A 16,059-nucleotide genomic window follows, 5' to 3' on the forward strand; every position below is an offset into this window, starting at 1 on the left:
GGTGCTGGACTGAGTGTAGACCAGCCTGCTATGGGTGCCTGGACAACAGTCTACAGCGGGAGGGGCTAGGGAGATGGCTCAGTCAGTCAGATGCTTGCTGTGAGAACCTGAGTTCAAGCCCCAGGTGTGTGTGTCTGTGTGCGTGTGTGGGCTTGTTAATCCCACAGCTGGGGAGGCGGAGCCAGGCTGATCCCTGATGTTCACCTGACAACCAGCTTTATCCCCACCTGTGAAGACCAGGCCAGTGAGAGATCCTGTCTCCAAAATCTTGATGGACGGCTCTGAGGAACCACGCCAGTGTCGTCCTCTGGCCTCCACACACACGTGTGCCAGTGTTCAAACACACACTCACAGAGCATGCACGCGTAGTGAGTAATTGATTAAAAAATGTAGCAGGAAGATAGGCGTGTGGGACAACTTTGCAAAGAATTCAACCTGAGCTGAATCTTGGCAGGATGCACAGCCACTCAGCAGATTAAGATAAGGATTGTCCCGGTAGGGGACCAGCCTATCTCTGGGGACAGTGCAGCTGTGATGTCCAGAATTTCATGAGCAGCATTACAGTTGGGCATATTTAGGGAGAAGCACCTGGACCTGAAGCTGGGGACAGACCTGGCACTTCCCTGGAGCCAACAGAGAGCTGTCCCCTCCCAGCTCTTTGGTTATAGCAAGACGGTGGTCATGAGAAGGACGGAGCTGGAGGAGAAGGGGCAGAGAAGTCAGTACAACAATGACTGCTCACACCGGACCAGAGGTGGGGCTTGACATCAGGGGCAGGAGCAGGAGGTGGGTCAGGGATACCAGGCAGGTGGGCTGGCAGCAAGGGCAGGCATGATGCAAAGGGGCAAAGGGGTGGCTGGGAGCGCTTCAGCCTGAAGACACACAGCTGCACAGAGAGCAGAACAGTGGTTCTGGTGCTAACCCATCCTGGGCAGGATCTAGGCTTCGAGGGAGCAGCTAGAGAAAGATTCGGGAGTTTGGGACTCGGGTGGGACGTCAGTGGATCTGAGAGTCCCCAGCAGAAAGTGGCATTTGAAGCCGTCAGCGTGGACGAGTGCGCTTAGGACAGTTTGCGGCATCAGAGAAGGGGCAGAGGAAGCTGAGAAGTGACCTGAGATAGACGAGGGGCAGAGGCAGCAAGGAGAACTGGAGCGGGGAAGCGGGGGACGTGAGAACCCTTGGAGAACAGTGGAGATGTGGCTGTGTCACTTTGCATAAGGACATATGACCATGGCGCCTACAAGTGTTAGAATGCAGGAGGGAGGTTAAAAGTGTAAGGCAAAGTAGAAGCAACAATATTTCTTCACTGAGTTCTAAGTCCCTGGTGCCACTATTATTATTTTTTTTTCTGTTTCGCTTGCTCTGAGGCCAGCACTTAGCAGCTGGAAGCGAAGCTGTAGAAATGGATCTGCCAGTTACCCTAAAATGTGCATGCGATCTGCTCCCTCTCCATCCATTTTATACCCAGGGAAAACAAGGCACAAAGAGCTGAAGTCATTTCTCCAAGGTCCTTCTCATAGAGAGCAGAGCTGAAGCCAGGCCGCTTGACTGCCGAGGCAATTCTGTCCTCCTCCCTCCCACTCCAGGATGCAGCCTCTCAGGCTGAGGAAGAGAGTAGGTGGCCGATGGAGGGAGGGGAGGAAGCTGATGGAACAGAAGGATATTAACAACCAGCTCAGCTCTTGAGTTTGTGTGGGTCTATGCATCAGCGTGTGGGTAAGCCAGGACATTCAAGGGCCATGTAGTGTGACAAGGACAGGGCCCATTTGCTACTGCGTGTGGGCTATGGACCTGCATTATGGTATCACCTGGGATCCTGGGAGAAAGGCCTCCCTACAGGCCTACTAAGTCACAGTCTGTATGAAAAGTAGTTTCCACTGGCCGGTAGGCACGGAAAAGAGCCACCTCTGCACGTTCACCGTCACAGATGCACTTTTGGTAAATGATGGAAGGATCGAAGCCCCTAAGGCTAAAACTTTTTAAAAGGTTTCCATGTTCTCGCCTCCCTGTGGAGAGGAAGGAACTGGGGTTCCCCAAGTATTGATGAGAGCTGGGGAGACAGAAATCACAGAGATGGTGGGGCTAGGGTGACGGTTTGTAAATACTTCATGTGGAGGTAATCAATGCACACCCAAGTACCGATATGTCCAAGGATACGGGTCCCACGTCCCTACCAAGCATTAGGCTTGGTGCCTAGTGCTGAGAAAGAGCTAGTTTAGTGAAGGAAAGAGCAGCAGTAGGTAATCTCAGTGGGGCGGGAGCGGGAGTGGGTGAGTTTGAACAACTGTGCCTAGGGGCCTTCCTGAAAAGCCCAGAGGGACTCACCAGAGAGGGTAGGTACGGCCCTTAGCAAACAGGTCTGAGCATGAGTGAAGAGAGCATGTGGGTCAGACACAGTAACCAGCAGAAACAAGTGGATGAGACGCGGGCCTGGCCCTGTTCCTCCAGCACGCAAACACAGCTTCTCCCCGAGTTGAATCCTATTCGGCGTGACAGATGCATACAGTAGCGTGAGCTACTGCACAGGGCAGAAATCACAGGATCACCTGAGCCCAGGTGGAAAGGCAGTAGCCAAAGCTGCCTGGGTCCCTCCCTCTGCAGGCTCCTTCCCTTGGCTGCCCTGGGTGAGTGGCAGACTCTCCTCCCAGGCGGCAATTAGTCCTCAGGGTGAGGCACAGCTGGAAGAGCCACACTGCCAAGCTTCCCTTGGGCACACAGCAGGGACCTGGGCTCACATCAGGGACCCAGCAGGTGATCTGGCCTCCAGGTCCCCAGGGGACCTTATAGGTTAGGAGAGGCCATTCCTGGTGAGGACAGGGACTAGTGTCTAAAATGCCAAGATTAACACATCAAAGAAGCCCATTTGCAGAGGGAGACTGGAAGTCCTTCCTCACCTTGAAGTGGGCTTCACAGAACAGAGCAGTGTGTGTGTGTGTGTGTGTGTGTGTGTGTGCGCGTGCGTGCGTGCGTGCGTGCGTGCGTGTGTGTGTGTGTGTGTGTGTGGTTGGTACAGACGGGGGCGGGTGGTGGTGGTGCAGGTACTAGAAAATTATAAGGGGCTCTCTGTATAATGTAGCCTGATACTTTGGGGACTTTGGGGATGTTTTTCTCAGTCCACTTCCATTCTTGGAAGTGCTTTTCCCTTCTTGGTAAGCTGTCTTCTGTTTCTATTTCTAGCCAAGTGTCCCGGGACAATCCTTTGTCCTGGGGCACAAGAGCCTTGGGTACAAAAGCGGGCAAATCTGTGCCCTGTGAACTCAGACCTTAGTCCTAGGCCTGCTCTTGGACACACACTCTGGGCTTCCTCGCTGCTTCTGAGCTCCATGCCTAGAAGGCACAACTTCCTCTCCATCTCCCCTCCTCCGGGTGGCTGTCTGGATTTGCCTCTTGCCTGTCCTGTTGTTTTTTTCATGAAATTTAATGAAATAGTCCTCAAGCTTCCAAGACTGCCTTTAAATTCTTTTATTAATGATATTAAGGACCCCAAAGAAGGAATGCCATTTTCCCAGTAACACTGAAGTCTCTTCAAGGTCACATTCTAAGGACCCCTGCAATGCTAATTCCCTTCACCACCCACCCCTGTGTAACCTAAAGACATGCTGCACTTCACCCTTTGGCTATGGCACTCTTGAGGTAGAGCACTCTGGGTGACTTTGATTTCATGCTGAGGAAATGTCATATGGGGAGAAGAAATGAGCTTGGGGTCTTGGTGTTAGCCAGAGCTGGGGATTTCTCCAGAAAGGAGACCTCACGCGCATTCTGAGAACTGGTCATCTTGCAGGAGAGGCTGGAGCTGAGATAATGGTGATTGGTGAGACCAAACCTTACCAGGACATGGAGTAGTAGCGTACTCACTCACTGAGTGTGTGTGCGCGTGTGTGTGTGTGTGTGTGTGTGTGTGTGTGTGAGAGAGAGAGAGAGAGAGAGAGAGAGAGAGAGGACCTCTTTGTTCCTCTGCTCAATGTGTCCACATTGAAAAACTCTCTGTTTTGTGCTTCTCACTAATCCTTTATTCCCTTAATTGGCCTACTGAGGACGGGTGGCCAGAGCTGGCTCTCTCAGCCTGGGTCTGACCCTGACTCCAGAAACCCTGCCATATGGCGGCTGAACAACTCTGAATAAAGTTCAACTTTCTCCAGCTGGGTTTCCGTTTGTTTGGGAGTAGCTCAAATAAGCAGCCAGGGTCTATTAGCTCAATTGTCTTGGGAGCCGATCCCAGGAGAAGGGTGGGGGCTGATCCTTTCAGTTCACCCCACCAAACAGATCTGCACTTCCTGGTGTGTCAGGCCGGAGAGGGCGGGGTGCTGGGAATCAGAGATCCATTTTTCAAAGAGCTCCAGATATGTCATGGAGATGGGGGGGGGGGGTAAAATGCAAGTTTGGAACTGTCTTCTCTCTCCTGATGCTGGCAAGTTCTAGAAACTGAGCTGAGGTCTGGGTAGCTAGGACTTAGCAGGCAGCTGAAGAGATCAGCTATATCCTGGGGCTTCCCTCGCTGGTTTACTTGGGAGTTTGATGCTAGAGGTTAGGGGGCGCCTTTGCCTGGTCCTAAGGAAGGTGTGAGGACCTCTGGTCATTCATCACCTCTCGTTGATTACAGACTTTTTACCTCGGCCAATTCCTTTGAACACAGGCTCACATTTGATCTCCGGGACACTTGTCTAACAATCTGGGCTGGGCTCCAGTGTCCATGACTTTCTGCCTGCTTCATCATGGTACACTGAGAGCTGGATCAACTTCATCAAACAAGTGTTTGTTAAATAGTCGATGAGCTGAAGTGTCTTCTAGGTAGACAGGCACAGAAATAGAGTGACATAGACACGTACATGATCACAGATGCTCAGACACAGAAACATGTATCCCTCTGATCATATGTGCCCAGCTATGGGGCACCTTGAATACAGGGGATATCTTTCTAGGGACCCTCAGGGCTGCCTTGATTACCGGGAGGTTTCTTTCTATCTCGCCTTGATAGAAAAACTCTGGGTGCTCCTAGTCCTAAGCAGAACTGGCCTTGAAAGCCAAGGTGGTTATTTCAATATGTGTGGGATGTATAGAAATGATATTTCGTTCAAGTATTCGTCTCTATCCAAACAGTGTGATTACATAAAAGATATTCCTCGTTAATGGGAAAAGGAGTCCAGAGATAAGAATAAAGGACAGCTAGTACGACATGTGGGGTGGCTAGCTGTAGAGCATTGCCTATACAAATAACCTCGCTATGCTTTATAAACACAACATATTTGGGGGCATACTTTCCTACTCAGCAACTTCTTGGCACACCTCTGATGGTCCGCAGACATTCTTTCCCACATTACTCCTTTGCGTAGCTGCCTGCGTTTCATTCTGTGGCTGCACTGTGTTTATTTCATGGTTTTATTTTATTTGTGTGTGTGTGTGTATGTGTGTGTTTATATTACAGGCAGTCACGAACCATCTAATGTGGGGTGCTAAGAACTGAATTTGGGTCATCTCTCCAGCGTCACTAGTTCTTATTTAATTAAATTAGCTAATTAATGTGTATGTGCAGGGGGTGATATTGGTGTCTCCCTCTATTGTTCTCCACATTATTTTCTGAGGCAGAGTCTCTCAGTGAACCTGGTGCCTACTGACTGGGTTAGCAGCTGGCCAGCAAGTCCCAAGAAACCTCGTATCTCTGCGTTCCCAGCTCTGGTGATACAGACAAGAGCTGATGTGCCTGGCCTTTTACATGAGTGCTGGTGACTTGAACTCAGCTCCTCACACTTGTTGAGCAGGCATGTCATAAACCGAGGGATCTCTCAGCCCTAATGCTTAATTTTTTTTATGTAATAAAAAAAATGTCCCCGACAGTTCCACGATAATATGCCATTTTACTACGTGTATTCAGGTAAATTACAGTAAGTGAAACTGCTGGCTACAGAGGCCACACTGATTCCCATTCCTGGACCACTGCTGGGAGAAGCCAAGGCTTGTCTACTGTGGTCAGCAGGGAGGCAGGAAGGCAGGGAAGCATAACCGCGTCCATACCACACAGTGCATTACGATGTCCTCATGCGGCAGGGAAAGAGAAACTGTTTCATTACTGGCTGAAATTGCATGTCTTTTAATTATTGGTGGGGCTGATGTTTTCAATTTGTATTTCAATTATGAAGTGCTAGTTTATAGGTCTGCTCATTTTTCAGGCTGATGGGCCGGGCAGTTTTCTTACAGAATCCAGGAGCTCTTTACAACATCAGGTTGGCAGTCCTTAGTCAATTACATACATCATAGAGAGTTTTTGCCTATTTACTATTGACTTTGCATTTTCGTGGAGGGTTTTTTTTTATACAAATCCTATCAATTTTTAAATTTTAATTGAATCTAGCAGCCTTTGCCTTTATGGATTATCTCTGCTAAAGGCACATCCTACCAGAGGCCAGACTGTCTATGACTTTCTATTGTTGCTATCTATGCACTTTCATGGATGAGATAGTGATGGGATTTTTAATGTTTTTTTTTTCAAATAGTTAAACTCAGTGTGTGTGTGTGTGTGTGTGTGTGTGTGTGTGTGTGTGTAGATGTACATGTATAAGGAGAAGCTGTATGTGCATGGGCAGGTGTGTATGTGGAGACCGGAGATTAATTTCAGGTGTTTTCCCTCAATGGCTGTCCATACTGTTTTTGGAGATAGGGTCTTACCCTTGGACCTGGGGCTCATTCATTAGGATTGGTTGACTGGCTAGTGAGCCCCAGAGAGCCTTTAGGATTACGAAGCGGAGACAGATACCGTGTCCTGCTTTTCACAGGGGTGCTGGGGAATCGAACTCGGGTCCTCACACTTGCAAAGCAAGCATTTCACCAACTGCGATTCTTCTCTAGCCTCAGAACCCCACTGTTTCTAAATTCTGTTTATTTAACTTCTTCAGTATATCTAAAATGGTACTTCAGTCATGCCTTACAGTCTGTTTTGTCTGTGTGCACAAGCCTGTGCACACAGAGGCGTCTATTCCTGGACATGCACTGTATCCCTGCTGAGGAGAGGATGTCTACTCCTGGACTAGTATATTCACCTCACACTGTCAGCTCATACTGGTATTTGGGTATCTGGGAGGGTTATTCTTCAACCCCCTCATCCCATTCCTTTGCATGCTAATTCCTCTAGATCACAGTGTTTATTTTATTTTTATTAAAGGCATGCATCACGGTTATCAGTGACAGACTGTCGAACATAGATGCCAGTCTTCCACTCCCAGTGTAGAAAAGCCAAAGCTGTGAGGCCAGGTCCTGAAATTCTTGCTGAACTGCACACTGGGGGAGCCACCTTTACAAGATGTTAGGATAAGCATCTGGAAGGGTATGGGCTATAATAGCCTGCTTCCTGCCCATCTCTACCAGTGTCTGCCATACAGGTGCAATCTGGCAAACACTACTCAGAAGTATGCACTAACTTGTAGCTAGCACCTTGCTTTGAACTTGGACTCCCAAAGACTACATTTGTTAGGGAAACTGAGGCAGCAACACTATCTAGGGAGGCAAATGAATGTGTGTCATCCCCAGGAAGAAGAAAGCTGTGTGAGAGGAGGCTGCCACGCTCTGAATCCGAAGGGTGAACACGGGGAAGAGGGGACAGACATGTCGTTGGTTCCTCTAGGATACAGGGCAAGAACAAAGGTTTCAGAGACACCTAAGAAGCAACGCAGAGACAACAGGTTTACCAAGAATGACAGGAGTCATTCTTGCAATCCCAGACAGCAAAATGCAACAGGATCACAAGTTCAAAACCATCCTGGATAACTTTGCAAAATTCTGTCTCAAAAAGGTAAAAAGAGGGCTGGGGAATGTATCTCTGTGGTAGGGGCTTGCCAAGTATGCATACGGTCCTACATTCAGTTCCTAGCTCTGCTCCCCACTCTGACAACAAAGATAATGGAGGCCTCTTCTGTGGAATAGCTTCCCATCTCTGTTCCAGTGAGTGTGTACTGCCGTCTTATGGGACACGCTCTGCTGAATGGGGTTTGATGGCTGGTCACTAGTGGGATCTCTTAAATCATGGAGAGGCTAGATTCTCCGCAGTATTTCCTGAGCAATTTCTATGATACAGACAGATGCGTGAGTCCTGCAAGTTTTCTTATTGGTGAGAGAACTCAGACTAAGATCACATGTCACTATGTAGTGAAATCTTCATGGACGTCGCTCTGACCTGGGACCCTGGAGTCCTGGCCGCGAGGTCAGTCCCTGCCACACTCACCCTTGCCGTGTGACGTCTCGATGACCCACGTGCAGTTCAAGTTGTTGGGGTAGAAGTCGGGGAATCCTGGTGACAAGATGGTGCCACTGGAGCCTTGAATGAAGCCACCGCAGAGAGCTGCAGGAATGAAGAGGGCAGAGAGAGAATCAGAGTGTCTCAGAGAGCTCCCCTAACCATCCTTCTTGGATACCATGAACCCCCCCAAACCGCCAACTTCACTGATGGGTGTGGGGGAGTCAGTGACTGAGGCTTCAGGGTTTGTCAGGGCAGGAAAAGAATGTGCTCTTCAGTGCCCCCTGCTGGTGCGCCTCACCTTCGCAGCTGGGGAGGGCCCGACTCCATTGGAAATTGGGCTCACACTCCAGGGGCTCCCCATCGCTTAATGTGTAGCCCGAGTCGCAGCTGAAGGTCACCAGGGCACCCACATAGAAGTCATTTCCATGACGCTGCCCATTGACGGGGATCCCTGGGTCCAGACAGTGGTCCGACTGCAGGGTGATGGCTGGAGAAGAGAGGTCACAGTTGGAACAGGAAGCACATGATGTCACCATGGAGGAACTCCTCCTGACTCATCAAAGGAGGCCTTGCTTTACAAAGGCAGAAGTTGCCAGTTACTGAATCATGAAATGTGGCCCTTGGTATTTGGGAGGGGGGTTTAGAAAGCCCAGCTCTCAAGCAGGGCTAGGCTGGTTAACACACTCAACACAGGTCTACTGAATGTTCACTAAGGGTTAGGCACCATACAAAGGCTTATTGACAAAAGATGACTAAGCCAACGACTCTGTCCTTATGATGCTCTTCCATGGCACTTCCTTATTTGGTCTGGAAAGCACTGACGTGAGGTTAACCCTCTAAATCAAGGGGATGGATAGGGAAGATGATTAGAGATGGCAGGTGTGAGGGAGATGCCAGCTAACTTCAAGGCCATGGTCAGTCAAGCACTTGATATCCCAGGGCAGGGCATGGCAGCCTTACACCTGTAGACAGTGGAAGCCATGAGGTGTGCACCTGGGACCTGACCTGAAGGTCATGAGCAACTCAGCTCCCATGACCTTTGAGAGGGGCTGAGAATGGAGAAGAACCTCCCAGGACGTGCATTTTTGCAGGTGGCGGGGACTGGGCCCATGGCAGAGCATAGTCAGGGGGTTTCCACCCACCCCGGCCAGCCTGGATGTCTACCTCTTGGCACCACCCCCTGAGACTCACTCTCATAGCGGAGCTGGAAGCCGATGTCTGAGTGACTCTTGTCAGTGGAGAAGAGGAGATAGAGGTAGTTGCTGGTGCTGATGAGGAACTGGGGCACCTGGGTCCCGTGGTAAACTCCGATCAAAGGTGCTGAATATGTCCGCCCATCTCGCACTTCCAGGGTGTCATAGTTGACCTCGGTTTTAAACCTACCAAACGATGCCAATGGCCATGTTTTAAGAACCCCAAAGTGTACCACTTGCCCTGCTTCCCCAGGGCTCTGGACAACCAGACTTCCACAGCGAGGATATTTTAATGTAATTTGCATAGATTTACTAATCGCGGGGAAGGAACTTTCTCTACTGTAGTTTACTCTCTTCTTCCTTCTACTCTAGGAAGTACACACCCAGTCCTCTCTAGAACAGGGAGCAGGATCCATCTTAAGACCCAGAGACAATGTTCTAGGCCGGGCGTCCACCCAAAGCAAAGCAGAGTAGGTCACGTGTGGGCAAGTGCCCCACGGAGCACACCATGCTTCCTCTGCCAACCTTCACAGGACAGTTCGCAGACCATGGAGTTCATGCCACTGATGCCCCATCTGGAGGAAGTCTAGGTTCATATACGGGAGCTGCTCTCCCATCAAGGGGCCTACGTAGAGCCTGGGAGTGGGACATTTGAGCAGGATTTAGGACAGAGATTGGGAAGCCCTCCTTCCCATGCTGAGGATGTGTGGGTCTGGTCCTCAGATGCCACGTGTCTTTGGTTTCTAATGGTGTCTACCTGCTATCTCTCTTTAAGGGCATAGTAGACAAAAGGGCTCTAGGGGCCCAGGTGATCACCCACTTTTCTTTTGCTCCCCAGCCGTAGACTCCCAATGAATCAAGCAAACTTAAGGGTAAAGTCTGTGAGCTCTGTCCCCACCCACGTCCTCCCCTGATCTTTTAGCACGGGTGCCACCCTCCTCCAGACAACTCTGTGACAGGGTGGCCGTCATCCAGGCCACCCCTCCCCCAGGCACCTGTCAAATGTGATTTTGATGGGGTATCCGGGCTGAGCTTCTATCACCCAGGCACAGCTCAGGGCATCCTTGTAGAAGCCAGGCCAGCCTGGAGAGAGGATGGTCCCGCTGGGGGAAGTCAGGTGACCACCACAGGGAGCTGGGGGCAGAGGGAGAAAAGCAGATGTGTTGAGAGATAAACACATGAACAAATGAACAAAACCCCTCTCTATAAACTGTGTCAGCCAACAAGGACTTGTTTTGCTTTTTTTAAATGGAAAATTACATAAAGTCTGAACTGTGAGCTTTGTCGACTGGGACCCTTATAGATGTGACCGGTTACATCATTTGCAGGTTTATAAAAAGCCAAGTCTGTTTGCCATTCCAGTGGGGCTAATATTTGGATCACGCTGCCTTTTTCTTTGTTCTCCCCTCAACTGTCAGGCCTGAGGCAGAGGCATTCGCTCCATCCACTTCCTCCCATCAACACTGGGGAGCTGGGGACTAGACTTGGGGTCAGCTCAGGGCAGCGCTGTGTCTCACCACGTTATGGGTACCATGCTCCTTGCCTTCTCCAACAGGGATGCCCAGTATTTATCAGAGCATCTGATACACAACTGTCCCTCCATGGTTCTTCGGTGATGGGTAAGAGAAGGGATACGAGGATGGATGAATGCAGTCTGGGGCGGGTGACTCTGCAAGATACCCTCCGGCTGGCTCTGTTCTCACGAAGCATGCCACCGCCTCCTGCTTAGACTCCTCCCCATGAGTCTTCTTCCAAACACCATGCCCTAGCCTCTTGGCCTGTGCAATGGTCATCAGAGCATTTCCATCCTCTTCCTTCAGGAAACATGGTGGGTTTCACAGTCTACCCCTGTTGTGCTAAAGTCACGAGGCTGCTTTGACCAATAAGAGGAGAGCGTGAGTGATGCCTGTCTTATCCATGTGGAAATGTTCAAAGCAGGTGGTTTCGAAAGTTTCCTCTTCCTGCTTCTGTGACTGGGAAAACAACCGTCAAGATGGGAACCCACCACCCACCCAGGCCTTTAAATAACTCTGAGGAGTGGTCTCATGTGGGAGCTATGTTAAGCATTGTGGTGGCTAAATTCAACAGTCACCCTGATTTCATCTAGAAGACAAACCTTTGGGGATGTCTGTAAGGAAATTTCTACAGGAGGTTAACTGAGGGGGGGGGGGAATAATCACCCTAAGTGTGTGCCACACCATGCCAGGGACTAGCTAAAACAAGAATGAGAGCTGAGTAGCAGCATTAATCTCCTCTGCTTCCTGCCTGAGGATGCGGCATGGCCAGCTGCCTCCAGCTCTAGCAGCCTTGACTTTACCGCCATCAGTCAGACTGGACCTCTCCTTCCTGAAGTTGCTTTCAGGTGTTTTGTCACAGCAAGTAAACAAGTAATTCAAACATTTAGCTTAAATGGTCTTCAGCCCCATCTGGGGGCTGTTGGCATGGGGGCTGCTAATGGTCTAATGTAGGCCCCTAATACTTGCCCAAGCTTCCAGGGGATGGGAACCATACATTGCCACACTAACGCTGACGTCATTGTCATGGCCACTGTCATGGATCTGAGTGCTCATGCCACGTCATATATTTCCACATACACACACACACGACCATGCTCCTCAGAAACCCCACTGTGAGGCTGGTGCTGTGATTGTCATAGGACATTGAAGCTCATGGAGGATGAGTGACTGGCCTGAGCTTGGACAAAGACACAGAAGCAAACACCACAAACTAAGAAACCGTTGTGCTCTAAAGAACCCCAGCTTAGCCGGGCGGTGGTGGCGCACGCCTTTAATCCCAGCACTCGGGAGGCAGAGGCAGGTGGATCTCTGTGAGTTCGAGACCAGCCTGGTCTACAAGAGCTAGTTCCAGGACAGGCTCCAAAACCACAGAGAAACCCTGTCTCGAAAAAACCAAAAAAAAAAAAAAAAAAAAAAGAACCCCAGCTTCCTCTAGACTGTGACTGCAGACCTACTGGTGGGCAAAAACTTCCTGAACAGGATGGAGGTGGAGAGAGAGGGGCACTTTTGCTTTTCAAATTCTTCTAGATGCCTGCAGGTCATTGCCTTTGTAAAATCCAGTCAGATGTTCCTCATTCTCTCAATTCTAGAAGCTTCTGGAATATAATCTGAGTTGCTGCTTAATTTTTTCGCTTTTCTCCTTCTTTCTTTCCTTCTTTCCTCCCTTTCTCTTTCCCTCCTATCCTTCCTTTATAGATACAGGGTCTTTTATTTGAACAGAAAACGGGAAATGGTATGGGAAGTCCTTCTGCATATATGTTGCTTTTATTGGTTAATGAATAAAGCTGTTTAGGACAGTGGTTAAACAGAACAGAGAAAAGTGGGAATTCCAAGCAGACAGAGGAGGAAAGAAGGCAGAGTCAGGGAAAAGCCATGTTGTTGTAAGGAGGAGGGAGGCCGGCTTGTTCGTCCTGGCTGCCCGGCTAGCTTAGCCCTGAAATAACCACACAGAAATTGTATTAATTAAATCACTGCTTGGCCCATTATCTCTAGCCTCTTATTGGCTAACTCTCACATCTTGATTTAACCCATTTCTATTGATCTGTATATCGCCACATGGCAGTGGTTTACTGGGAAACATTCAGCATGTCTATCTCTGGCGGCTCCATGGCATCTCTCTCCCTCTGCTTTCTTCCTCCCAGAATTCAATTCTGACTTCCCCGCCTAAGTTTTGCCCTATCAACTAGGTCAAGGTAGTTTCTTTATTCATTAACCAGTGAAAGTAACACATAGACAGAAGGACCTCCTACACCATGTAGCCGCTGCAGAAGACAGATGCTGGACACCAGATGGAACCTTACTGGTAGGCCACATTCATGTGGCGATACACTGATTAATAGAAATGGGTTAATTTAAGGTGGAAGAACTATCTAGAAATACACTAGAGTCATTGGCCAAGAAGTATTGCAATTAACATAATTTCTGTGTGATTATTTCAGTTCTGGGCAGCCGGAAAAAAACAAGCAGCATCCATCTATAGAATAGCACCCAAATGACTGGAGCTAACCATTGTGGCAAGTCACACACTTCAGGTTTGGTGTTTGTATGCCCGCTCGGGGTTAAGAGGAAAGTAGCAGAGAGCATGCTTGCTGCTCAGCACCCCAGCCTGGGCAAGTGGCCGGATCGGGTCTGCTAGGTGTGCACAGGCAGGAGAGCATGGCAGATCCCCACCGCAGTGTACTGCAAGACAGATTTAGCTTTTACTCAGATAAAAAGGGTTTATATTCTGCATGGTGCTACCCAGAGTTGAGGTAGTGAGGACGGCTCCCACCTGGCAGTCTCAGAGGCAGTGAATGGACCTCCGCCATGTTGTACTGGGCCTAGCCAAAAGGCAAAACAGCCTTAGTCCTAGCCAAGCTGCTTTACATTTTAAGAAGCAGTCCTTGTCAGAAAATTATTACAGATATGCACTAAAGACAAATATAGACAGAAAAGACCTCTAAATGGCAATTTTGGTTAAATGTACATATGCTTGAGAGAGAGAGAGAAAGAGAGAGAGAAGAATATAGACAGTTATAAAAGGAGGTAAATGGTTTTTAAAAAATAAAACAAAAATATTTAAAGAGACAGAGCATAGACAGTAATAGATTAAAGGAGTAAAGAAAAATAAGCCGTGTAAAAATGGGAAATACACAGAGTCTGGATTATGTATATTATTACGTTTTCTTTGACTTTTTTGACTATGAATGAGCTAAGTACAGAGAGACACTTCATTGTACAAAAATATATACTTTAAAGGTATCTTGACTTCAAAATTTGGATCTAAGGATATGTTGCTTTGGGAAAGAGGTTCTGCTTTTGTTTCCACAGAGGATGAGAACCTATAGATTCCCTCCAGACTAATGTGGTTTGAAGGATCAAGACACTCCCAAAAAGTCTCCATGAACCCCAAACATATACTTCGCCCAACAAAAAGCAGGAAGCAGTTTGGAGAGAACTGTGCCCAAGTTCCCTAAATGATTGTTATAAATGTTTGTTTACATTTAAAGGAGAACATGCTATAAAGATGAATACTTTGCATTGGTATGGATCTTGCTTTATTGAAACAATTTAAGGTCAATTTTTTATATGTGTATTTCTGCTCTTGATTAAGGTGTCATGGTTTGTGCAGCTCAGTTAAAGATATAATGTATAATTAAGAAATACAGGTTAATAGATAGTCATTTATAATATTCGAGCTTGTAGTCAAGTTAGTTAGGTTTTCTAGATATACAGAGATATATTTCAGTTAGATAGGTATTCTTCAGACCTTTCAAAGACTAACAGAATATGACATTTTAAATGTTTTAAGAACTTAGAACTTTTTATGACGAGACACTTCTGCTCCTGGCAGCACCAATTATTTCAAGAGGAAGATGGGCATCAAAGAGGCTCCTTATGGAGTTTGTTAGCCATTTGGGTAAAAAACTGTTCTTGCCTGGACTGCTTGATGGTGTGCTGTATGAACTGGACATGTAGGACCCACAGAAAAATGACTGCTGAAGTTACTTAAAGAAGGTGAGACAGGACGGGTGGTGGTGGTGCACACCTTTAATCCCAGCACTCGGGAGTTCGAGGCCAGCCTGGTCTACAAGAGCTAGTTCCAGAACAGCTAGGACTGTTACACAGGGAAACCCTGTCTCCCAAAACCAAAAAATAAAAAATAAAAAAAAAAGAAGTTGAGACAGTTGTTCAGAGTTCCTGCTTCACTAAAGACTCTGCCAGACATTCTGCAGGATAAAGAAGAAAGTGACTGACAAACTGCCAATAGGGGTGGAACTGTCTTTGAAATTTCCTTCTTAGCAAAAAAGTCTTCCAGATACTATGGGCCTGTAGGCTGAAGATGGATGTTCCAACATTACAGAAGAACTTCGGGTAACTCTCCAGGCAGTGAGATGTTTCTGTCTATTCTAGAGTTTTAGAAGCTGTTTACAATACACTTTCTGTTTACTTAGGTAATATTTTTTTCTAGAGTCTTTGATGGAACTGAAGAATAGATAGTTATAATTATACTTTTCCTTAGTTATGATAAAAGATAGAGTAGGTATAAAGCTTTAGAATTTCAAAGATAGGATAGATGATAGAGTATTTTCCTTAATTTGACAAATGTAACTGGACTAATATTCTGACTGTAATTCTTTCTAGATACTTATTTTGGTGTATGTAATTTAACGATGTTAAAGTTAAAATCTTCTTTTTTATTTAGACAGAAATGGGGAGCTGATTTGGGATTCCCCTCTGTATGCTGTGAATATGTTTTATTGTCATTGGTTAATAAAGAATCTGTCTTTGGCCAATGGCTTAACAGAATAAAGCAAGGTCCGAAATTTCAATCAGAAATGTAGAGAGAGAGTAGGCAGAGTCAGAGGGATGCCATGTAGCCGCTGGAGGACAAAGATGCCTGTGTGCCCCTGGCACTGGTAAACCACGAGCCTTGTGGTAAAATATAAAATAATAGAGCCAGTTAATTTAAGGTGTAAGAGCTATCTAGAAATACACTTAAGCTATTGGCCAAACAGTATTGTAATTAATTAGTTTCTGTGTGATTATATTGGGTCTGGGCAGCCAGGAAACGATTAAAGAGCCTCGGGCTATACAAGATGGCTCCAAACTCACAAAGTAGCCAAAGATGACTGATTCTGCCTCC

General features: G+C 47.7%; 1 protein-coding gene across 4 annotated transcripts in view; it reads right to left on the reverse strand.

Annotated features, from left to right (window-relative positions):
• Csmd2 (CUB and Sushi multiple domains 2) overlaps positions 1-16,059 on the reverse strand; it is a 560,352-nt gene that overhangs the window by 166,270 nt on the left and 378,023 nt on the right. For all 4 annotated transcript variants that reach the window (XM_041651748.1, XM_041651747.1, XM_041651746.1 and 1 more), the window contains 4 exons: positions 10,413-10,551; positions 9,416-9,603; positions 8,523-8,711; positions 8,210-8,326 (listed from right to left, as the gene is read on the reverse strand). In XM_041651748.1, coding sequence (XP_041507682.1) covers positions 8,210-8,326; positions 8,523-8,711; positions 9,416-9,603; positions 10,413-10,551 — 633 coding nt within the window. The remainder of the gene's footprint in view (positions 1-8,209; positions 8,327-8,522; positions 8,712-9,415; positions 9,604-10,412; positions 10,552-16,059) is intronic.

Source organism: Microtus oregoni, unplaced genomic scaffold (genome assembly GCF_018167655.1).
Source record: "Microtus oregoni isolate MIOR12 unplaced genomic scaffold, Mior012 000005F_ref0000423, whole genome shotgun sequence".
NCBI lineage: Eukaryota > Metazoa > Chordata > Mammalia > Rodentia > Cricetidae > Microtus > Microtus oregoni.